The 25944-nt window shown below is 33.5% G+C and overlaps 1 protein-coding gene across 1 annotated transcript in view; it reads right to left on the bottom strand.

Moving 5' to 3' along the window:
* Positions 1-25944, bottom strand: part of Cftr (CF transmembrane conductance regulator) — a 155923-nt gene that overhangs the window by 95459 nt on the left and 34520 nt on the right. The window contains exons 4-11 of the mRNA XM_077796424.1: positions 21135-21350; positions 17867-17956; positions 16825-16988; positions 15946-16071; positions 12416-12662; positions 10669-10761; positions 4661-4843; positions 159-350 (exon numbers count right to left, since the gene is read on the bottom strand). Of these exons, the coding sequence (XP_077652550.1) occupies positions 159-350; positions 4661-4843; positions 10669-10761; positions 12416-12662; positions 15946-16071; positions 16825-16988; positions 17867-17956; positions 21135-21350 (1311 nt within the window). The remainder of the gene's footprint in view (positions 1-158; positions 351-4660; positions 4844-10668; positions 10762-12415; positions 12663-15945; positions 16072-16824; positions 16989-17866; positions 17957-21134; positions 21351-25944) is intronic.

Raw genomic sequence — 25944 nt, 5'->3', positions numbered from 1 at the left:
TTCACGTGTTCTATTGAATAATTCACCCACAGTGGCTTACTCCTAGACAAAACTTCAATGTATATAAAATGACTGATTGAATAGATAAAGAAAGAAAGAATTTGGGTACTTTGAAGGTTTAAAATGCATAATTGGCCATTTTTCATGTAATTGCTTACCTCTTCTAGTTGGCATGCTTTGATGACACTCCTGTATCTATACTCATCATAGGAAACACCAAAGATAATATTTTCTTTGATGGTACCAGGCATGATCCAGGAAAACTGAGAGCAAAATGAAATTCTTCCACTGTGCTTAATTTTACCCTCTGAAGGCTCCAGTTCTCCCAGAATCATCATTAGAAGTGAAGTCTGGAAATAAAAATCATTGTTATTAAGTTACTTGATCAAATCACTATCAGTATTCACTTACTTTCAAATAATCATACTAAACAGAAATATATATTCTGATTTCTAAAGATTCAAACACATTTGATTTAAAATGTTCTAAGTACTACCTGTTTCAGGTAATCTGCTATGCACAAAAGATACAAAGGAATGAAAGAGACAATGACAACACACAGTGTCAGTGTTGTGATAGAGGATCTCGTAAAAGGGGCACCTACTTCAGATTACTGGGGTGGATCTGGAGGAAGTCTAGGAAAGATTAGTAATAGGTGACACTTATTGAGTGCTCACTCTACTGGCTGCTGGCTTTAACCACTTGTGCTTTTAATTTATTCATTATTTGCAACAGCATTACAAAGTAGATGCAGTATTATCGTTTCACAAAGGAGAGACTAGGCAAAAAGAGGAAGAGTCAGGTAATGTTGTTCCAAGAGACTTCTCTGAAGTATACAATTATTCAGAGATGGTAACCCAAAAGAACTATCAGTGAACAAAGATGTGAACTAAAATTGAAACTAATGGGAAAATTAGAGTTGAAGAACAGAAATCAAGTAAGTTATACACCCTAACAATAAGTTAAAAGTAAAAAATATAGAGAGATATAAAAAACAAAGGAAATAGGGCATATAAATAGGGCAAAGGAAAAGTAGGGTATAGGGGAAATTTGCTGATTGCCTTATCAAGAAAAGCTGCAAGTCAAAGGATATCACTTAAAGTTAACAATTCTAGTCACACAAACATATTTATCAATACAAAAAGAAATGTTTAGATAATACTATTCACTACAATCAAGTCAGAGAAAAGAAGGTAGCAGAGGAAGAAAAAAACACTGATTTTATCAGAGCTCATCTGAGTGACATAGAATAAAAGATTTAACATGAGTTCTTTTTTCTTTTGTTTTTGTACCAGGTATTGAACCCAGGGGTGCTTAACCACTGAGCAACATCCACAGCTCATTTTTTAATTTTTATTTTGAGACAGGGTCTCATTAAGTTACTTAGGGCCTCACTAAGTGGCTGAGGCTGGCTTTGAACTCACAGTCCTCCTGCCTCAGCTTCCCAGCTGCTGGGATTACAGGCATGAGCCACCATGCCCAGCCATAAAGTTATTCTTATAAATATAACTGCTAAAACAAATATACACATTTTCTTTAAAAATCATAATATAGTCATCCCTTGGTATCCCAGGGAGATCAGTTCAATAAACCCCTGAAAACAACAAAATCCACAGGCACTTAAGTCCCTTCTATAAAATAGTGTAGTATTTGCATGTAATCTACACACATTCTCCCATATACCTTAAAATCATTTCTAATTTAATACAAATCCCATGTAAGTAGTTGTTACACTTATTATTGAGGGAATGACAAGAAAATTTTTATACATGTTCAGTAAAGACACAACATTTTCTTTTAATGTCTTTGCAGTTGTTTGAATCCAAGGGTACAGAACCCACAGATATGGATGGTTGTGTATGTATGTATATTCAATTATATTTTTATTCAATTTCTTATCTCCTAAAATTTCAAAAGGCTGATAAAACCCTTTGTCAATTTATATTTTCGTTTAAAAAGTACAAAGATATGAGCTAATAGCTTGCTTTATTCATCTGATGTCCAGTTACAGGGTCAAGCTAAAACTCAGTACCAGAACTGGACAAGGACTCGTGATATAAACAATGGGTTGTCAGGGTTTGTCAACAAGGCCAAATGATTGTTTCAGTTATTGTTGAGAAAAAGAAGGACTAAAATCCCCAGACCCCAGGGAGTCCCTATGCCACCTTCCACTCAAAGGCAGTGGTGGTATAGACTCCTACACCAGTGCGATTTCATAAAGTAAACCAAATTAGCCTACACAATACAGGATACTTTATGTGGGTTGGAATAACAACAAAAACGTATCTTCCTATAGATGTTCAATTAAAATGGTGAAAAGCACCTATTGTGTGCTAAGCACTATGATGATACTTGGGCTAGAAAAAATGAAGAAGTCATAGTTCCTTTCAGTCTAGATGATTATAATAGAGAAGTGATAAAATTGAACATGAATTTATCATTTAGTCAATAAAATAGTATCTTAATTTGCTGAAACTTCAGAAAATTCAGAAATGTAAACTGAACCTCAATCTCAGAGATAACAACTTGATATGTGCTTTTCTTTCCACTATTTGATTACTAAAAGCAATGCTGTGAAGTCAGTCTTCTTGGTGTTTTTAGTATCTCTCCAGAAATGTTTTAATATGTATGTAATCAGTATATATTTTTATTGTTCCCCACTTTTCTTTTCATATAAAAAGTGCATTATATATAGACAGTTTTTTTTTTCATTGCTTTTCTCAATTATATATCCTGGAGAACTTTTCATACTCAAAACATCAAGAACATCCATATACATAGAGTGTGCTATGATCAGGAGAATTTTATGTAAAATCTCTATAAATATACTAGGATATGTCATACAAGTGGAAGAATTATTAGGTTATTTCAAGGCTTTTGGTACAAATTACCAAATTGAGTGAGATAAAATGTAACTCAAAATGTTAAAATTTTCAGTTATTCAATCTTAATTTTTATCTAGAACTTTAATCCAAATGATAAAATATCCCATTCTTAACAGTACAAAAGGTGGGATTGGCAAACTATTTCTCAGAAGTGTGCAATTATTCCTAGGATACCACTGGCTTCCTCAGCTGTCTTCATAGTTACTCCCTGTTAAGATGCAGCTGCAGCTCCAGCCAGTAATTATCTGCTCATCAATTTTTAAAGGAACTGCCTGAAATTTATTTGCTGGTAAGTCTTGCAGTTTACAATTCCAAAGCTATTTTTGTACATCTTTCATGGAATTGATCTTCAAAACATAAACAATTAATTTTTAAAATACCATGAAACACACATTCCATCCTGTCACAAGCAAACTTCCATGTGGAGATCATCTCTAACCTAGTATCTAGTATCAGTTCCTCCTCTGGTGTCATTTTCTTTTCAGAGTGAAAATTGCAATATTATATAAGAAATAGAAGAAAAAAATAACATGCTGAATTGATTTTTTAAAAGAAGAAAATGCACAACTATAGCTACATTATTTAAAAGACCTGTGTGACATGTAGGGAAACAACTGGAGAAAAATAAGCAAATGTATTACTAACACTGTGGACACTACATACATGGGCAAGAAGTTTTCTGTGGATCCCCCCTGCAAAATCTCAGACTGAATTCTTCAAAATACTTCTCTCCCCATCCTAAATATTAATATATACTTGCCTTTCAGAAGTCTTTAATTTCTATTTTTATTGACATTTTTACCTTGTAGAATCACTGCTCCTTCCTTTTATACTTACTTTTTTTTTCTTTCTTTTCTTTCTGATTTATGTCCTTGTACAGAATTCCAGGAGGTATTTTGAAAAACTTTAATAAATCACTAAACATTTTCTTACATTTCTAGAAAGTACTATAGCTAAAATAACAATCAAATGAGAACAAGAAACTATTTTTTGTAGACTTCCAAAGCAAATACCTATTGCCCTTAGTAGCTGATTCCAATATTAGAAAGCACTTTATTATCTTTCATTTTATTCCTTCATGTCCTTTAAATTTACCTCCTCCATGGTTAAAAGAAAAACAGTGTTTTTCTTTAACTGCATGATAGCTCATACCCTTGAAAATCACTATGTCTCCTCCTGGAAAATAAAGTTAAATCCTTAAGCTATTTTTCCTTCTAACATACTAGATTTTGTCAGATATATTTCCAAATATCCTGAATTTATATAAGTTGTTCTTGGGGATGGGTGGGGACTGGGGGAGGATGACCAATGAAGAAATCAACATTTTCTCAAAAAAATCATTTTTTATCATATAGTATAAGCAAATATGAATCATTTCCCAAAATTCTCATGTCAACAAAATGGGGACCTTTTTAAAAATTATGAGTTTAGTGAAGTCAAATTTAAGAGGTGATTTTTTTTCAATAGTTCCTAAAAACTGATAAAATATATGGTTCATTTGCTCAATAAAGTTATTGAAACCTGTCACATGTGTTGAACACTATGCAAAATATAAATATGTAAGAAAAGTTACTGGGAAACATAAGAGGAAATTAAAAGCAAGAGGAATTTATCAATTAAACAATTTATATTATAAGAGAAACTACACCCAAGTATTCTGATTCCCTTTAAGAATTTCTACAGAATACCTTCTTACACTACAAACTAGAAAAAAACTAAAAAGAAGAAATGCATGCCAAATTAAGTTGTTAACATTGAGGAATAAAAGAGACTACCTTGCCTGCTCCAGTAGATCCAGCAACTGCCAATAATTGTCCTTTTTCTATCTTGAAGTTGATATCTTTCAATACAGGGGCACCAAGGAGGGAGAAGTTACTGAAGAAGAGGCTATTGTCACCATTGGAAATTTTTCTATTGTTATTATTTAGTTTTGCTTTCTCAAATAATTCCCCAAATCCCTGTTTAAAAAAGAATAAAAGACATAAAAGATAGGCTTTTTAGGTAGTTTATGAGTACTTTTATGTATGAGTGGTTTGAAAATCACATGGCACAAAATCCATTACAAAGCGTACATTATTTCTTAATAGTACATAATTGCAGAGAAATTTTCTAGAGTACATGATTCCAAACATCTGAAAATTATAAGCACAATATTTAACTGGAACAAAATTGCCCTTTCTCAGAACTTCGCCTATTATCAAACTTCAATGCTAATTTAAATTAATTAAAGACTGAATATACATATACACACATCCCTTCTCCTTTAGGCTGTACACATACAAGTTATTATTCAATCCTCAGCATAATATATAGAGTAGATTTTATGATCTTCCTCTTTCAAAGCTGTAGGCACTGAATCAGAAAGGTTGAATAACCCAAGTCACATAAACAGTAAGATACAGGTAAACTTACAACCCAAATCTGACTTCTATCACACTATCACACAGGTAGCTCCCCTCCTCTGAGAAGCTCAAAGGATTCTTTAATTATGTTGACTATAAATGAGATGAAATTGAAAGGTGACTCGAATGGAACATTTGCCTCCATGGAACATTTGGGGTAATGGTCTTCAAACCAATGTAGACAGACCTAAAGATTGATCAGGAGAAAGCTGGTGCACCTGGTTTCAAGGAAATCTATTTTCAGAACTCAACATCCAAAGGCATTCTTTCCTAAAATTAAGTTGCCTGAAAATTTGCTTGCTGTCATTTCTCCTAAGCCACTTCCATCTCACAATTGTCCTTCCCTCTTTATTCATAAGCAATAGCCTTCTCACTAAGCAAGAGTGTGCTGGTCTTGCTATGTTGGACTCTCCAGAGCATAAAATCCTCTGGGACTGAAAAAACAAAGGATCCATAAAGGAAGGGTTTTCTCTTGAAAGAGGGTCAGGGTCCCATAAAAGCAAAGCCAGAAATATTGAAGGAGGCAGCATTTTATTTCACCCAGATTTCAAACTTAAGTCAATCAGTGTGTATTATCTTAGAATCAAATTTCGGAAATGAGAGAGGAATAAGGCATCTTAACTAGTTGTTTAACTAATTATTTAATTTTATTAGCACTTAATATAGATTATTAACTATCTGTAGTTTCAAGTCACATTTTTTGGATAAAAAACAAGTCATATTTAGCTAACTGGCTTTGTAATTTCATAAATTTATTTATTTTCCATAAGTTGGACACCCTAAAGCTACAGCACCAAAGTGTTGACAAAAATCTATTTAATATATTTAGATAATATACAATAAACAGGAAATAATATCCTTCACTACCACGTAAATCTATGTTGAAACATTTGTAAGTCAATTTAAAAATACATCAGATGTGTACAGTTTTTCAACATTCTTTTAGGGTACACAAAAGCAATGAAGCTCAAAGACTATTGCTTCTTGTTTTTATATAAGTGGCTAATATCATTCAGCCCAAAATTAAAAGCAGAGCTTTCATGGAGTGGTCACTGAAGTCTTTTAAAATGAGGCAAAGACATCTGTTAGTCTCTTATTCATGTGTATCTAATAGATATTTATTGAACACCACCTCTGCATTATAGTCCACTTCAAAAATCTCACATGGGAGAATGACATATAAAATAGATATTAATATTTTGGTGTGTGTGGTACTATAATTAAAAGGCACATGAAGTACCATGGGAATACATCTGAGAGAGCAAACAACTCAACCTTGACCAAATAAATGACATATGCACTAGCTATGAACGATGGAAGTAGAATTGCACAAGACCAAGAAATGGTTAGAGGTGTTCCTAGAAGACAGATCTGAACACACAAAAAACAAAATATGCCTCAAAAATAGTGAGTGGATGGGTCACTAACAAAGGCTGATAATAAACTTTGGGTAGCTATGCTTAGAAACAAGACTTTTATCTATTAAGGACTTGGATCAATGGAAGATTGCTGTTACTAAAGTCTCTTATTTTGATCACAAAAGACAGTTATTTCAAGAAATTTGGAAAACAGAGGAAAGCAGAAAATAGAAACTGCTTGTCATGTACCACTGAGAAACAACCATATTTAATGTTTCAGTTGATAACCCTCTATTCTTTTACAAATATAAATATGGTATTTATTTACATTTATAAGCATATATATTATTTTCAGAACACTCATAAAAATTATATGTAAGGCTTGTGACCTATTTTATGATGTTATAAATCATAACTATTTTCACATAGCATTAAGTCTTATTAACATACTTTTTAAATGCAGGATATGTCACAGAGTATAAACTATACACCAATCTCTATTTGATGGTTTCTCTTTTAATTTAATACATCTGGGACACATGCACTTTGCTATACCTTGAGGCACATATTTTTTTGTTTTTATTGTTTGGTATAAATTCCCACAAGAAGAATTTCCAGAGCTAAATGTATGAAAAATTCCATGTCTTTCAAAAATAGTCCACCTTATCCTCCAGCCAACATATGAGAATGCTAGTTTTCAGGAACCCTTATCAACACTTGCAGTTGGGTTTTGGTTTGGCTGTGTATGCGTGTGTGTAGTTGTGTGTGTGAAAATGGAATCTCACTATTGATTTTATATTTATTTTACTTCTACTATGACTGAGCATTTTCCATGTTTAGGGGATCCCTGCAGTTTGGGGGGAATGGTCACAGTACTCTGTGCCTAGATTCCAGCCTTTTCCTCACTTCTCAACTAGATGGGTAAAGTTTGATAAGCCATGACAGTCTTAGACATTACAGCTTCTGTTTGCTGAGCTGAATGCACTAAAGGAGGTGACATGTTTGAAAGCATTTTGTATATAGTAAAGCAACAGTCACTCCTTTTTTTTTTTTTTTTTTTTTTTTTTTTTTTTAGTAAGCGTCAGAATGATGAGTGAAGAAGGGCTTTGGAGTCAGAGACGCCAAGGCTGTCATTTGAGCTATATGCTAGCTAGTTGAGCAACCTTGTTCTAACTATTCAAACTCTCTAAGCCTTGACTTCCTTATATAGGAAAAGAAGTTTTTCCTACTCATAGATCTGGAGCGAGGGAGGAGTCATATATAATTCATCAGGGACTGACTTCTCTGGTGATGCCTTCAGAGGAAATGAAGAATACACTGGAACAAGTGGGTTTCTGAAGCTTGGGGAGTGGTGACTGTGAAGTGCATGAGAAGCAGGCGGGAAATTTGGAAACACATGTATGAACTTCAGGAAGAAACCTAGGCAAGAGATTTGCATTGGAGAAGCATCAGCACATTGATGTCAGTGAAACCTCAGTGAGGTCACCTACAGAGACCATGAGATGCCTGAAGATGTTTGTTGGGGTGGGAACACCAGTAGCCCATCACCACAGAAGTTACAGGTAGAACAGGCTTACATATCATGATCTTAGGCTAAAATAATTTGGATAGAGTAGCTCACTAAATCTAAATTAAGTCATTAATTCCACAAGAACAGAACAGGCCAAATTGAGGTTGAAACAATAAATGTATAAAACTTGCAGTTGATTAGAGTATATTGATTTTCCCAGATAACACTTCCTTCTCCAAAGCTGATAAAGGGAGCATTTTAAATTAAAAAAAAAGTCAGCAAAAAGAAAAGGGAATTGAGAGTATAGGTGGGAGAAGCCCCAAAGTGATTGGTCTTAGAATAAGCAGAAGATAAGCCAAGAGGGGTCCAAAGGGAGAACTAGAATAACTACAATCTAATGAAACTGAAAGGCTATGAAAGTAGACTTAAGAGACTTGAGACAAAGGCTTGGGAGTTTTGGGCTAAGAAACAGATTTGAGAATGTGACATTTCTAAAGCTACACAAATCTGAGTACTAACAAAGCTCAGGATATGTTGAAGAGAGAAAGTTTTTGAGGAAGTCATATAAGTTCTAAGGGTAGTGTTGAAAGGATCATCTATGTGGATGTTGAAGTCTCAGACAAATGGTAGAGACTTAACAAGCACCAACATCCTACAATGTGCCATCAAGGAGTGTCGGGGGCTTGACAAGTGACACAGACTGGAGGGAAAAATACAGTTGGAGGGGAAAATACAGGCAGATGGAAGACAATGACTCAGTGAAAGAGCTCTAGACTCTGACATTTGGGTCCAAAATCCAGTTTCAGCCTTTGTCAGTTGTGTAAGCTGAGGCAAGACCTTTAAGTTTTCAAAGTCTCCATTTTCTTATTAGTGGAATGGAAATATTTACATTATTTAGGTCACAGGAATGTTATAAGCTGCTTTAGTTTGGACCTGATTTCTTTCCTCCATCTCGTTCCAAGGCTTGGTCCCCAGACTGTGATACTACTGGGAGGACATTAAACTTTTAAGAGGTGGTTGGAGGAAATGAGGATATTGAGAGTATGCCCTGGATATTGGGATCTGGGTCTCTATCTCTCTTTTTGTTTCCCACCATGAAGTGTTGCCTCACCACAGGCTCAAAAGCAATGGGTCAACCAACCATGGACTGAAACTCTGAAACTGGGAGCCAGAATAAACCTTGCTTCTTTCTAAGTTGATTATCTTGGGTATTTCCTCACAGTAATGGAACACTAACTAACCAAAAGAAATTAAAGGAGGCAAAACTCATAAAGTGCTTATCCTGCCGCCTGGCACAGAGTGAGGGCTCAAGCATGTTACTTCTTTTATTCGATGGAGAAAGAAAGGAATGGAGGATTTTTAGACCCAAGTAGAAAAACAATAATCAGAAAGAAGTAGGGAAAATTTCATGTTTCTCCTTTATGTTCAGAAGGGCATTTGAAATTCCTAAATGCAAAGAACTAAAATAAACCTTAGCAACACACTTTTCCACAAAACAATTTTACTAGGCAGATGAAGAATTATTCTATTTCCCACATCTTTTAAAAAATACAGTAAAATGTATCTCAATGATAAAGTTATATATATAAATAAATAAAATTTACTATATTATGAGAGACTCAGAAACAGGACATCAGTTTTACTATTCCTATCTTTACTCAACTGATAAAAGTGATTAAGAAATAAGAACTCAATAGGTGTTCTCAGTAATCAAATATTGCTTCTTAGAGGATAAAGTTATATTTGTTATGACTGAGAAAAATGAGAGAATTTTTACAGTGAATAAAATAAGTTAAAATAGTAAAAAAATTAAAAATCATTGGTATATCTCTCCTACTTCTTTTTGTTGACTGATGTATATAAACACATTGGACTACAACTTGAGATTTGAGAAGTTAACATTCATTGAGGAACCAATAAATTCCTGGTTCTCTAATGAATACTTCACACAAATCACCTCAGTGCCCTTCACAACAAATTTTCAAGGTAAATATTAATACTCTCCATTTTGCAGAGAACCAGAGGCTTCTCAAAGTTAAAGTAATTTGATTTAGAATAGATGGAAGTAAATGGCAGAGCCAGGATTCAAACCCAGCCTCAAAGCCTTTGATCTCTGTACAAGTTCCTGGTCTGAGGTGAAACACATCTCATGGCTTTTTTCTACTGCATCTAATACTTCTAGCTTCTCCTTCTTACTTTATAAACTAAGAGAAGTGGTCTCTCCTTTCAGTTCTATCAATTACATCATCATTGTGATCTTACTTCCCATTGGGATGAAGTGTAGACTCTCAAAGAAAAACCTCTAAACATGATTTTTTAAGAATTAAGAATTCTGGGCTGGGGATGTGGCTCAAGCGGTAGCATGCTCGCCTGGCATGCGTGTGACCCGGGTTCGATCCTCAGCACCACATACCAACAAAGATGTTGTGTCCGCAGAAAACTAAAAAAACAAATATTAAAAATTCTCTCTCTCTCTCTCTTTAAAAAAAAAAAAAAGAATTAAGAATTCTTACCTCCTCCCAGAAGGCGGTTACATTCTCCATCTCTACTTCTGTAGTTGTTAAGTTATATTCTAATGTCTTATACTCTTGCTTTTGTAAGAAATCCTGTTCATGAAAGAAAGCAAAATGATAGTGTAGTTATTAAATCTATGTTATATTCTAATGGTGCTGCATCTTAAACACTGATATTAACAACTAAATTAAAAATTATTTCTTAATAAAAACAATTTTATAATGGTGTACTAAACTTAATTAAAGCATCAGAATACATCATATTTGAAAGACTTTCTTTAAATATTTGACATTTTATGCAACTGTCTTTATGCTTATATTTCAACATATAGCTGATTCTTCCTCATACTATTACATATTTACTTTAGTTATATATTTATAAAGCAACTCTGAATTACCTACCAATGTGCCTTTGTTCAACAACAGAAGAGATAAAAATAAATATCTTCGTCTTTACAACACCCTTATGAGAGGGAGTGTTAGCATCAATTCTCTGGGTTAAATAAAGATGTAAAGATTTGATGTAACTGGTTTTAAGGTGGCAAACCTTAAAGAGTCTAAGAGAAGGATTCTATTTGAAATTCCAAACCCATAGGGAGCATGAGGAGGACTTAACTCCTTCGATCCTGAAGTCTTTACCACTTGAGTCATAAAAATATCTGGTTCTTTCATAGTTTCTTCCCCTTCCTCTCTGCTTTCTTCTCTTTCTCTCTTTTGATTTCTCTCATTTTCTCCCAGTTTTGTTTTCCAGATCTGTTTATCACAGATCTCAAACTCACTCTCAGTGATATAATCAGAAGGGAGCTGATAGAGATTGCGATGTATTGGTAGGTGCTCTTCAAGGGACCAGTTGCCATAGATTGTGGGAACGAAGACAGATTACAAGATTTTTCAAGTCTTTGATAAGAGGCTGAACATGACTGAGGGGGTGCATGTACACATGAGAGAGACAGACAAAGAGACATCTCCCGATTTCTAACTGCTGATAGCTAATTCAAATTTTAAAAATGTGCAGTCCAACTAAACAGATCTAAGAGCGAAAATTAGGTCCAATGGGCCACCATTTGTAATCTCTGACTTGCATTAAATAATGGTAGCACAACATAAAAGTGGAGTTTACCCTTCACCCTGAACTTGTATTTCTGTCATAAGGGTTTATTTTATGGGTTAAATAAATAAATATTAAAAGTAAAAAAGACTTTATCTGCTTATTAATAAAGCTTATCCAATTAGCTCTCTATAAATTTACTCTCATCACCTGACGATTTTAGAACTCTTCCCAGCTGCCAGCTACATCAATATTGCTGGGATTTTTAAGGAACATGGCATGAGATACCATTGTCATCCATTATACTGCTCTTGGAAATGCTAGGAAAAGTTTAAAGTGAACATTCCTGGTATTAGTTGGAAATTTTATAACTTCTTTGTGAAGGAAATTTCCTTTTCAATCTTTTTTTCACATTTACAAAGTTCACTAAGAACAGATATATTCACGGATCACTTGGATGAAATTCTCAAGATTACAAAAATGATTAAATTCCTTTGGGTTATGAGAATATCACAGGTTTTCATTTTATTTCACTAGACTTTCATTACAAGGACTCATTACATCAAGTATATATGTCAAGAGAAGAAATCTCATGCATTACGTAGGTCCAAGACCAAACATTCATCTCTAGAGAGTTTACTTGCTAGAAAATCCTGAAACATTTCAAAATCACACTGACACACAGTTATGATAAATTACCTGTATTTTGTTTATTGCTCCAAGAGAGTCGTACCATGTTTGTACGGCCCAAGGGAATTGCCGTGTGACTGCCATGCGCAGCACAATGCAGAATGAGATGGTTGTGAATATTTTTCGAAGGATGATTCCTTTGATAAGTGCATAGGGAAGCACAGATAAAAACACAACAAAGAATCCTGAGAAGAAGAAGGCTGAGCTATTGACGTATCTCACATAGGCTGCCTTCCGGGTCAGTTTCAGTTCTGTCCTATAAAATAAAATTAATTATACTAATAACAATAAAATTCAAGATGTTATTTTACTTTTCAAATATCAGGCCACTTGGAATGTAAAATCTGAACATGAGGTCTACATTCTTCCTGTTGTGTTCTGACCCTGGCTCCACCCTATGAGTTGTGTGAACTTGGGCAAGTTATTAAACCTCTCTGGGCCTCAGTCATCTTATCTGAAAAAGGGATAATGATGCATGTACCAGTAAATACCTATAAATATTATTTTTAATTATACTAGTCATTTAATTATTGTTATTTTATATCTTTATTCACTTCATTACTAACATGTGAGACTTATGATGCTGACAATTTTTTTGTTGTTTCTTATTTTAAATAATTGAGGAAAATGTTGCTAGATTTATAAAAGAAAAAGACAATTTTGTGATTACCTAATGGGATTCTTAACATTTTAGAAATTGTAGCTTGAGTGTGAGAAACAGTGAAGATACACATGCATATATATGTATGTTATATGTTTATTGATTTATTTATTTATATGACAGAAGAGTGGTTCTCAAACACTAGCATAGGCAAAAATCACCCAAGAAGCTGTTAAAAATGCATCCTCAGGCTATCTTCATAGATACTGATTAAGTAATCTCCACTATTTCCAGATCTGTTTTAGAAAAAGAAGCCAAGTGATTCTGTTGCAGAAGGTTCTTGAAAAATTTTGGGAGAAGACACTGTATCCTCTCTATCTCTGTCTTTCAGTGTAATAATTTGCATTCATATTACATTATTATCAGTCCTCTAATCTGAACTACAAGTGTGAGCTATTTTAACACATGTATGAGGGCTTAAATGCTCCAACAGGCAGAAAGCAGGGAGGGAAGAGGCTATGGAGAATAGAGGACAACATGGCCTTCAACCTTCCAGAAGCCATAAAAAATTGAAGTTGCTTGTGATTGTCCCCATCTAGTCCTTGGGTAGTCAGTCAAAAAGCACTATAGATAAATAGAGAGCTCTGGAGGGAGGGAACAATAACTGTGCTATGGCAAAGCACTGGAATTTGGTGCAAGTTCCACAGACTTGTATAATTCAGAGAAGCAATTCTCATTAATTTGATAGAATTCAGAGGGAATAATTTTAGGGCTTTTTATTTTTTTATTTTTTTGTCTTAAAGGAAATGTCATCTGAGCACACCAGTGAAGAAAGTGAAGTTCAATGTGTCCCACGTGCATTGTAATCAGTCTAATAATGTGCAATACTTGCTACTTCAATAATTTGACTTTGAAGATGGATTATGATTTTGGGAACTCACCTGGGTCTAATCCTGGCTCTGTCAATTTTATCTATGCCACCTTAAGCATGTCACTCTTCCTTCTAGTTTTATAGACTAAAAATCTAAAGAGAAACACACCTTCCTTGTAGAGTTCTCAAAATTAAACGACAGCATAGCAGAAGGTCTACTACTAGAATCTAAAGTATGTGTCCTTTCCTCTAATAGGAAAAAATATTCAGGTTGATTAGGTTGGTATTTATAAGATGGCAGAAAATACTGTTTACAATGTTAAAAAAAATTGTCAAAATGTTGAAATATATTAGAAACAATTGAGAAAAATAAGAAGAGGTCAAACACGAAAAGAATAATGGATCCAAGAACACTTACACAACTGATCCAGAAAGCAATACTCACCATAATAAAATCACTAACAGTTTAGGAGTCATAAAAATATTTTATCAGGTTCTTATAAAAAATGGAAAGTGACTTTATTATCAAAGAGCAATAAAAGAGTAGATTTCCAAGGAGCTTTGCACAGCCTTTTGCCCAGTTTTCCAATGGCCCAGGCTAGGGTAATCACTCCTTTAAAGTGTATCCTGTCAATCTCTTTCAGAACATTGTATTTGCTCTCTTGAATAGAAGCAATTCTTGCTTTCCCATATTTACGTCAGTACTTTCCAGCCTTTTCAGGTAACAATTTCATGCTGGATTTTATACTAGTTGCAACCAGACATTTGCTATTAGAATTGGTCAAACAGGAATACGGAATAGAGGGATAAATTTCATTTTTTGAAGAAGGGGGAGAAAAAAAAAAAAACAATGTCAAGAAAAGTCAGCCTAAGAATGACCTGGCCATGAGTTTATCTTTAGGGCTAAGAAAACCAGATCCTCTGATAATCTCCTATCAGCCTGACAATGTGATGCCTCTATGAATGAGCCTAGAGTGATACAGAACTCCCTTGTTAATGAGAAGAACAACTTCTATCAACTGAAAAATTCCCCCAAGATCTTTAAGGATGTTTCTGGAAAGAAAATGCAATTCTTTTCCTGGATTTGTCTTGAAAGGCAAAACAAAAGCAGGTGACCAATAATGTTTGGGAAATAAATATGCTTTTACTCTTTCTATTTACATGGCAAAGAACTTTACATTTCAGCATTTCATTTGTTGTTCCAATCACACACCTGCAGCTCAGTTATCATTGTCTACTGGACTCAGCAGCCTAAAATCCTAATAATCCATATTCATGCCATCCAAAAGGGTACTCTCCTTTACAGTATATTTTTCCCTGTGAAACTCTCATGTGACATACATCTTGAAATTACTTGTCTCCAGTGGTGTTATCAACAACCACAAAGTCTTCTAGGACCTTTTTTTGATAACAGTTTGTAGAACACAGAACTCAACTAAAGGCAAATGTGTTTAGTTCATATTTTGTTCAAAATTGTTTCAGTAATTGTATCTCAGTCTGAGCTGTACATTTTTTTTTGCTAGATATACTCTTTATTAAAAATCTGTGAAAGGTTATATAAGGTAAAAGAAGACTAGACATAGATGTCAGGTACTCATTGATTCTATCTCAGGAGGTGGGTTTCATTTTAATTGACCTGACTTTGCGTCACGTGTACAGTTTATAGGAGCAAAATATATGGGTATTAACCTGTGTCATTTTTCCTATATTAAGGAAGAATCAATATAATTTTTCCAAATAGAGTTATTTTCATTATCTTGTGAGTTGTAACATATAAAGTAAGTAAAATGTCATAATAGAGAATCATTTACACAGTATGGGATTATATGTAGGATATTCTTTAATAAGGTATAAATATCCTTGTAGTGAAAAATAAAATTCTGAATCAACTATGTAAAACTGCAGCACATCAAAATAACTTATGCAACTAATGCATAAATATTGATACATCTCAATACACTTGTTTGTCAGAAACTTCAAATATGAGGTGAAAATTTACTGTGATAGACTTTTTTAAATATTAAGGATAAAGTTATTAACAGTATTATAATTATCACAACAACTTACTGTCTTAGGTTTTCAATCATTTTTTCTACTGCTTCTTCCCAGCAGTATGCCTTCACAGATTGGATATTTTCAATCATTTCTGAGGTGATCACAAGTCTTTCATTGATCTTTCCAGCTCTCTGATCTCTGAAAATCAATTGATCAAGTTAAAAAAGGTGGAAGGGGGCAAGAACTGCTCAAACTTTTAAGAAAAGCTACAAAAATAATAGTTACCATTTAGTAAATGCCTCCTAGGTATTAGTCACTGTATTACATGCATTCCATACACTATTCCTCAGCCTTATGAAAGTCTACGAGAAGTGTTTATCTTCATTTTAAAAACCAGATGAAAACAAGAATATAGTCTGAGATTCAAGCAAAGACCTACATGACTCCAAAATTTATATAGTTTCTTTCATACTGTAGCTGAAACTCTAGAATTCCTCTAACCTAAGCAGTAACTGATATCCCTATGTTTTTTTTTTTTTCCTGTAATAAAAAGTGATTAAGGGGCCAGGGTTATAGCTCAGTTGGTAGAGTGGTTGCCTTGCATGCACAAGGCCCTGGGTTCAATCCCCAGCACTACCAAAAAAAAAAAAAAAAAAAGCAATTAAAGTCAATAAACTACACAAATTTTATGTATTGCCTCCAATTTATACAAATGTCATATCAATTTTTACCTAAACCTTATGAATTATAAAAATGCACTGAATCTTAACACATTTTAAAGAAATTCTATAGACTTTCAAGGAAAGAAATGTCCTAGTGGTATATTTACACCACTAAAATAATTCCTTCTTAACCCCATAATTCAGTACATAGAAAACTCTTGATTTTACTAGAAAGGTCCTTTTGAAAACCTGATTTAAACACTTTCAAGCTATGATGATAAATTCTTACCTGTACTTCATCATCATTCTCCCTAACCCAGCTTGCACAAGGGCTACAACTATCAGGAAAGCAAGGCCACAGAAAGCAGAGGCCTGTAACAAGTCCCAGAGCAGCCCCATCAGGAGAGTCACTTGTAAAGGAGCAATCCATACAAAATGTGCCAATGCAAGTCCCTAGAAAATAAAAGCACAAGAAAAAAAATGGTACGTTATCCCCCACTCCCAAAAATCAAATAAAATATAAAACAAAATAAGCACTCAGAACTTATGTAAACAAACACTTCATGGTCGTTAGCAAATTAAAATTTAGGGGTCCATTACATGAACACAAAGCCATGAGCTCAAATATTCTACACAGAGACTAGATTTTCCCAAGAACAAACTCAAGTCACCACATTTTTAAGCATGTTTTTAACTCAGTGAAATTGAGACTAGATATCTTAAGTATTGTGTCCACAATTTATTTAAATAACATCTCTTTGGGGATAAAGCAAGAACCATCATAGAACATGAGAGAATAAAGGACTCTCCTCAGGGCTCCATCCACATAGAAATGCACAAATCTATTACCTGACAGGTATTCAGAAAAATATCTGCTCAATTCAGCAGTGATTTATTTAGCATTTGATTGGGTCCAGTGCTACAGTAAGTACTGGAAATGCAAAGGTAAATAAAACTCATTATCTGTCCTCAAGGACCTTGAATCTGTTTGTCACAGAAGACAGCGCAGAATAAGAATTGCTCGCAGTATCATATTTAGCCAAAGTAAATAATGAATTTAGAGTATTAAAAGGAAGCAAGGCCTAATAAGGATTAAGTTTTGAAAATCTTATTAAGAGCAACTTGAGGTGACTTTGAGTTGGACAGTTCCACCAGACCTCGGAATGGCACTCTGCTACACAATTTAGCTTTCTCAATTCCCAGAAATAGCCAAGGCAGGGATAAATAAGACTTAAATACTTATTACTGTTATCTGACACAGGAAAACTCCATCTTTGGGGTTCCATGATTTCTAACATATCACATAAAAGATTTAATCACCAGGTACATACTTCATCAAATTTGTTCAGGTTGTTGGAAAGGAGACTAACAAGCTGCCCAATACTTATTTTATCCAGAACACGGCTTGACAGTTTTAAAGTCTAAAAGAAAAATGGGAAGTTAGGTAATATCAACAAAAAAAAGATAAATACATTTATTAGTAACATTATAATAAAGCTGAGGAATTAGGCTATGTGTATGCAGTTTTAAGTAAAGGTAATGAAATTTATTTACTTATTTTTATCTAGCTTTGGATCTTCTCAGATTTATAAATATTTCTCTTAACTGAAAATATTATACTGATCCGGACATACATCTATTTATCTTCTAGTGTATAGATAGTAGTAATTACTATTTTTCTCTTTTATAATAGGAATGATATTGTTCTTAAATATCCATGTATATGATGTGGGGTTTTTGATTTTTGTTTTGTTTTGTTTCATTTGCTTTTATTTTTAAAAAATAAAACATAAGGCAGTGAAACTTGAAACTAAAAGCTTGGCCTTGAATTTTTTATAAAGTCTATACTAACTCTTGTATAAAACTACTAATAGGATCAATAAAAGTAATTATGAATAGTTGAATTATTAAATATTTTGTGAAAGATCATATTAAAAATACAAAATCTTTAAATTTTATAAAGAAAAATGCAGCGGTACGTGAAAAATACTTAAGTAGATAATTTAATTTTTTACTTATTAAGTACAAGCTAAATAATTAAAATAGGTAAATCAATTCTGATTATGAAAGAGCATGGTTAAAAGAAAAAAAGATCAGAGTAATGCTTTGCCTGCAAAATTTAATAAGAATTGATTTGCTTTTAGATGGCTTTGACTGGAAAGCGTCTGTCTAATATTTCTTTCAACTGAATTCATTACAAATTTATTGAGCCTTTAGTAGATACAAATCACTATACTTGATATCTTAGGAATTAAAATTTATTAAAACATAATTCTTGCCTCAAAGCAACTTAGTACATAAATAAGTATGATATGATAAGTTAGTTAAGGAAAGTAAAAATTAATAGAGTAGTTAAGAGAAAGTTCACAATTCTGGTTAGACAGTCTAGAAATATTTTCCCAGATTCATCTGGAATCATGGAGAGTATCTTAAAGAATCAAGGAAGTTAATACTAAAACATTATCAGAGCAATACTGGGGGCAAGGATCCACTGAGCTAGTTTACATATGGCTTGAACTTGAGTTCTGCACAGGGTACCCCACTGAGCTTTGTGCACAGTAAGCATTTAGTGAATATTCATCCATCTAGTTATTTCTGCTTTCTTTAAGTTCAGAGGCAAAACTCAATTTTGTTTGCATTTACATTCATTATTTCCAGTATAATGTGCTATGGTTACAGAATTTGGAACAAAACAAAAGGCTTTAGTTCAAAATTTGAAATATAGAATGAGTCCTACATGTCCCTGCTGTGAAGATGAATAGCTTGGCCATAGGTAACATTGAGACCTGAGAAGAGCCAAAACAAGGCTTACTTTAGGGGCCAAGTCAGAGCCACATGGAGACGAAATCACATTCTTTGGTGATGATGCCAATGAAGGACACTAAATAACTAGCAAGATAAAGCAAACTGGTTAAGGACACATGCATTCAACATTGAGAAAGAATAAATGCAATAGCCTTTAATTTTTCCTTCATGCATTTTGAGTCTGAAGCACATATATTTTCATTAAATGTTACTTGAATAACATATGTTTGACAACTAGCCTTGCTCTTTATTTGACCTCGTTTACCTTTTCCTTCATGATTATGTCTCAATCCTTATGTCATTTGCCCTAATGGTTGGAAACCCTTCCACTTCAGACAATGTGATTTATCTATCTTGATATTTGGAAGTAGTTTTTGAATAACATTCAATGCTTCTAAGTCTTTGTTTCCTAATTCATAAAATAGGGATAATAGTACCTACCATATGGAGTTATGGATCAAATGAGATCACATCCCTCAACCATTTAGAAGCTTATTGTGCATATCATTAGCTATTATGATTACGATAATAAGTACTTTTTATAAATATTATTAAGCTAAATTCAAAATTTTTAATAGTAAGTTATATAGGTACCAAATAATGCCTAATAATTTTTGAGTTATGCAAAATTTCTAGATTAAAATAAACATTTTATTATTTTGTCACCCATGTGTTTCTGGGACTTGTGAACTTATGAGATCGCAGTTAAGGTGATTCTATTAAACCTGACTCTGTTTTTTTTTTTTTTCCTCTGCCTCCATAAAAGGCTGTTTTGAACAATAAAGTATGGCTATCAAGGTTTTACAGCACAGTTGACCTTGTATGTGTATCATGGAAGTGTTATGGGTTGTTCACTGCAGGTGAATTCCAGATCCATACCCCTTATAAGCCAAGTTTGTAAAGTTTTTATACTGGGAGAAGAAAAAAGAAAAGAAGAATAAAGCAATATATAAATGATTCAATCAATACAGCTTTCTTTAATGGCCTGATAGAACCCAGCAATCACATATGGTATTGCATCAAATTGAGGAAAGCATGTGCCATTGAAATGACCTTCAATTGTGTTTAGGAGATAGTTAAATGTTCATTTGAATTTGCCTAAATCATGCCTTAGCAACTTGGATTCCTGTCTGGATACTACACACAGAAAAGCAGAGTAAGTTCTTATGATCTCATGCATAGGCTGTTTCAAAAACTTTAAAGTTTTCATAGGATAACAAAGATCCAACTCAAAATAAAATAGGGGATAAATATCGCAACTTGAAACAAGGTCCCCACTGGTGACAAGTAGTTAAGGTGGAAATTCATTGATTGATTTATCAATAATGATAGCACATTATACTCTTGTTAGTGAACACAAAGACAGGCAAATGGCATTTTACCATCAAATGATATGTTGGCATTGCCTTTTATGCACACTATGTGCCATTTTAGCAAGGAATCATGGATTCCAAGAATATTGATAGATAGGGGTATAGCTCAGTGGCAGAGCACTTGCCTAGCAATTTGAAGCATTGAGGGGAAAAAAATACAAAAACATGAATAACATGACTAAAACTTAAACCTACAATACAGACAGGTTACAAAAGATGCTTAATAGTTATCAGTTGAAGTAACTCAATTATCAAAGAAAATTAAAAACATTAGTTATTCCTGTCATTTATTTCACAGGCATACAAAATTAATTTCAGAATTTAGCCCTTACTTGTATCAGCTCATTACCTACATTGTGGCATTTAAGACACGTGCCAAGGAGAATACATGTACTCTGGGGACTGTGCAAGAAAGTATTACCTTCTTATAAATCAGGCTAAACATAGCTATTCTCATTTGCATTCCAATGTGATGAAGGCCAAAAATGGCCGGGTGAAGGAGCAGTGTCCTCACGATAAAGAGCAAGCATAAGCCTATGGCTAGGTAAATGGCGATGGAGCGTTCTGCCTTGTTATCTGGATCATAAGAAGCTATGATTCTTCCCAGTAAGAGAGGCTGTACTGCTTTGGTGACTTCCTGAAGAAGGAGAGAAACAAAGAAAATGAAGTTAATTTCCATTTCATAAAATGCTCTCACAATTTCAACATAAGAGATTTAATCTTTACAGAAGGACTTAAAATGGGGTTCCAGAGAGGGTCAAACGTCTATGAAACTTCGGACAGTGTCTTTATATCTGGATACTTTCAAATAAGATTTTTGAGCTGGGCATGATGGCGCCCACTTGTAATCCCATCTACTTAGGCTGAGGCAGGAGGATCATCAGTTTAAGCATAGCCTGCACAATTTAGCAAGACTGTGCCTCAAAATACAAAATACAAAGGGCTGGGGATATAGCTCAGTAGTAGAATGCTTGCCTAGCATGCATGAGTCCTGGGTTCAACCCATAGTACCCCACACACACATGCACACACATTTGAATTTTGGATCATAGAAAAAGTAATTTGAAGACAAGTTTATGTATATTTTTAACTTAAAGGTGGATAATAACCACAAAGTAAAGGTATACATTCTGAAATGATTTGTTAATTACTAACACCTACACGGTGCTGAACAGTTCCTAAAATATTTCCCATTTAATTTCATAAAACTTTTGGAGTCTTTTTATTTTTACTTTACAGCTGTTGAAACTGAGGCCAAAGAGTCAACATGAAATAATACAAAATAGAGTTTTCAAAAGTGTTTTGAGCAATGGCTTCATTTTCAGGATGAACAGAGCTACTCAAGGCTTTCTACCACATAGCAGAACTGGTGACAGGAGGGAGGAGCATGTCAGCACCAGTGGAATTTAAGGCCAGCCACCAGGGATACCATTCCCTTCTCAACCTGGAATAGCATGGACTTCAGTGAAGAAGTCTGTCCAGTTCCTCCACCTCAGGCCAGTTCCCAACAACTCATCAACTCCTCAAGAGTCTTCGATCAACTACAAAAACAAATTGTCCATCCAATTCATTATCCTTCCTCCTGAAAATATAGGAATAGATTTGTAAAAGGAGGCCTAATTCTTCTTACCCATCTTGATAAATTTCCTTCATAAGGAAAAAATGTGTAATCCCTCATTTTGTCTAACAATGACCTAGTAAAAGGAAAATCTGGGGTTAAATTCTACAAAAAGATGTTATACTCATTGGTTTCATTTCAAGTGATATTTCCAATCCTGACTGTCCCCACCCTGCTATTGCTTAGCAGTACTCTGAGCAATATCCACTTATTCCCTAATTTGCTTTTTTCCCCATTCTCTACAATGTCTTTTCTAAATTGCAAATTCCCAGTACTAGCCCTCACATTCTCAACAGATAGCCATGTTTTCTACATCAACTTCATTCCCCATAGACAATTATAATCTACACATAGCTTTGTGTAGCTACTCATTCTGTAGTTCATACTTTATTTCACAACTGTATAAGCTAAGACTCTGAATATAAAAAAATTGAAACTCTTAAAAAAGTTTCCAAAGTCATCACAAATGTGGACTATTATAATTCTTTTCTCTCATATAATCATATTTTAAATACGAGCTCAATTACATCAAACAGGTAGATACTGAGAAGAAACTGCTAGCATCTTGGCCAGATATAACCTGTTAATAGTCTACCAAATTCACTGAAGAAAACTTGTTTTTTTTTTTTTTTTTTTAAAAAAAAAGAACTCTTGGAGCTGGGGATATAGATAGCTCAGTTGGTAGAGTGCTTGCCTTGCATGCACAAGCCTGGGTTCAATCCCCAGCACCAAAAATAAATAAATAAAATAACTCTTTTGAATTGTATGTATGTGCTACTCATGTTAGAAGTATTCTGTTTGGCCATAAAGCAGGGAGCAGGGAACATTAGTGTTTCCCATGCATACAAGATAAAGCATCATTTCTTGATCATTGTAAGACAATAATTGGAAGAGTATGAACCATGACTGCTGTTCATGAAATCAATTGCTTATATCATGTATAACAAAAAAATCTCTCTTTTTCAGAACCAATTTCAAAGAGAAAGAGGTTCCTTTTAAAAACTATATCCAAGAATACATAATCACTTATAACTACATATTGCAGCAAAAGTACTCAAATACTTCTAAGGAATAATTCCTTTCTATGCAATGCTAAAAAGAGCAAACTGAGGTAAAAGATAAATATTTTTAGCTATTGAGCTATGGCACAGAATTTTTCAAATTAGAAATGTACAGTTTTGCATAAGTTTTTTCCTACCAAGTGATTTAAGCAAAACTCCCTGCTATTGAATCCCCATTATAATTTTTCATAACCTGCCACCTCTATCACAATAAAATTATTTGCTTGGGCTGGGGATGTGGCTCAAGCGGTAGCGCGCTCGCCTGGCATGCGTGCGGCCCGGGTTCGATCCTCAGCACCACATACCAACAAAGATGTTGTGTCTGCCGAGAACTAAAAAATAAATATTAAAAATTCTCTCTCTCTCTCTCTCTCTCTCTCTCTCTCTCTCTCTCTCTCTCTCTTTAAAAAAATTATTTGCTGAATTTTTATTTGGTCACAACTTATGACAAAAATTTAAAATTTTATTCAGTATTAAGCTGAATGAAATGTCAATTTTACATTATTGTCATTTTGCCTCAACCAAAAGAGGACATACTCATCCTATGAATGACAGTGACAATTTCACAAACATGCTGATGGTATTACTCTGGAAGGGCACATGTTCATAGAACAAAATACAGTTTATTTTTTGTAGAAATATTCCAATAAAAGGACCATCTGCTAATAGCAAATCAACACAATCCTCACCACCACATAGAGTTGTTACAATTCAAGGACAAAATCAGCACTTCAGGTATCCCCCACCCTCCTATAGTTTTCACTAATCTGTTTTATGCAGCATGTTCTCTAATATTTACAATAGAACCATTACACATATCACCTGATTTTTTTATTTGGAAAAGAAAATAGAGGTAACTGATATGCAGCTTATTCTATGAAGTACAGTCTTTATAAAAATCACCCCTGGAGAAAAAGCCCTATATTCGTGGTGTATACAAGCTGCAAGTTCTCTGTCACTTAGACTATTTTCAGAGACACAAAAACTTTCCTGATTTGCCACCTCATGAAACAGTATGAATAAACAGCCTTGCATGAATGAGGATAAGTGTAAAGTTATTTGAATATTTAATAAAATATTTTATTACTTCTTATACAAAAACCAAGATGGAATTCACTTAATGATTCACTTAAATAATAATAATAAAGCCTAATGCCAATGTTTAAATCAACTTGACAGTGAAATAAGCAATGAATTCAGGATCATGAAACTCAAGTTCTTATCCTAGTACATTAACTACTCCCTCTTTGTCACCTTATTCAATATCCTTCCCTGGATAATTTTTCTCACTGATAAACTGAGAGGTGGAGCAAACAGATCTTGAAGATCTCCTCTAGCAATAATATCTCTGAATATATGATCTGAGTCTGTGTAGTACCCTGGGACAGGTCAAGGATTCCTTAGCTAAGTGTGTAGAATCATTTTGGATGTAGTTATAGTAAATGAGTTTATCCCAAAATAAGTTTGCATTAAAGATTACCACTTTAAACCCAAAGCATAGTTGTTTCTAATATAAGTACAATGATTAATTGAAGAACCTCTAAAATTACCTTGTTTTCTCTTAGGTGTGGTTACTTAGTAATATCATCATCATTATGTCTTCTCATTTTAAATATACTTTATATGTCTTTGTCTCAAGAATACTAGAATAGCTTAACAATCAGAAATTAATTAATGGGATACCAATAGACTAGAGAAGAAGCTATGATTATCTCAATAACAATGAGAAAGAAATTTTAATAAGTGATCTAGACTGTATCAAGAAAATAGATTCTTAAATACCAAACATGATAATTAGTGTGATAATTATCCCATTCATAGAAACAATATGACAAAAGAGACATTGTAATGCCAATTTTTTAGATATTTTTCACACAAACAGAAATTTATAATAAAATTTGAAAAATAAGAATAACGTGTGTTCTGGACATTAAATCAGAGTTATAATAAGATATGACAACAAAGAAATAGAGTGATTTACCTGAGAAGTCCAGAAACGAGTCTAAATGCATGTAATATTTTAATCTATATTAAATGTCATATTTAAGTATGACATTTTAATTCAATGAAGAAAGAGTAGATTATGTAATAAATGATGGAAAAACTCAATAGTCTTTTTTCAAATATTAGGTTTCTATTTCATATACATCAAAATGACTTCCAAATGGTTAGATATTTAAATGTAAATATAAAATAATAAAAACCAATATGTGCCTGTATAATATTTGACCTTCATTAAAGTACAGTACCAAAGCAAAAAACAAACAAAAAGATGCACAGATTTGGCAACAAATTTTTCTTTAAATTAAACTTCTCATGGCTTAAAAAAAAGAAGCAAAAGATTACTAGAAACAAAATTACAAGTCAAAGGAGAGGCAAAGAACATGAAAAGACAACTCATAAAAACAGAAATGCAGTTAATATAAAAAAAATTTAAACTCACTAGCAACTAAATGTAATGCAAATAAAAATATACACTCTTTCAGTTAGTAATTTAAAACATTTAAAAAATAATAACATCTATTGTTGGTGAGAACTGACTTTTCACACTA

The sequence above is a fragment of the Urocitellus parryii genome, chromosome 3 (genome assembly GCF_045843805.1).
Source record: "Urocitellus parryii isolate mUroPar1 chromosome 3, mUroPar1.hap1, whole genome shotgun sequence".
Lineage (NCBI taxonomy): Eukaryota > Metazoa > Chordata > Mammalia > Rodentia > Sciuridae > Urocitellus > Urocitellus parryii.
The sequence above is the reverse complement of the archived record's forward strand: the minus strand, read 5'-3'. Positions and strand labels throughout refer to the sequence as shown.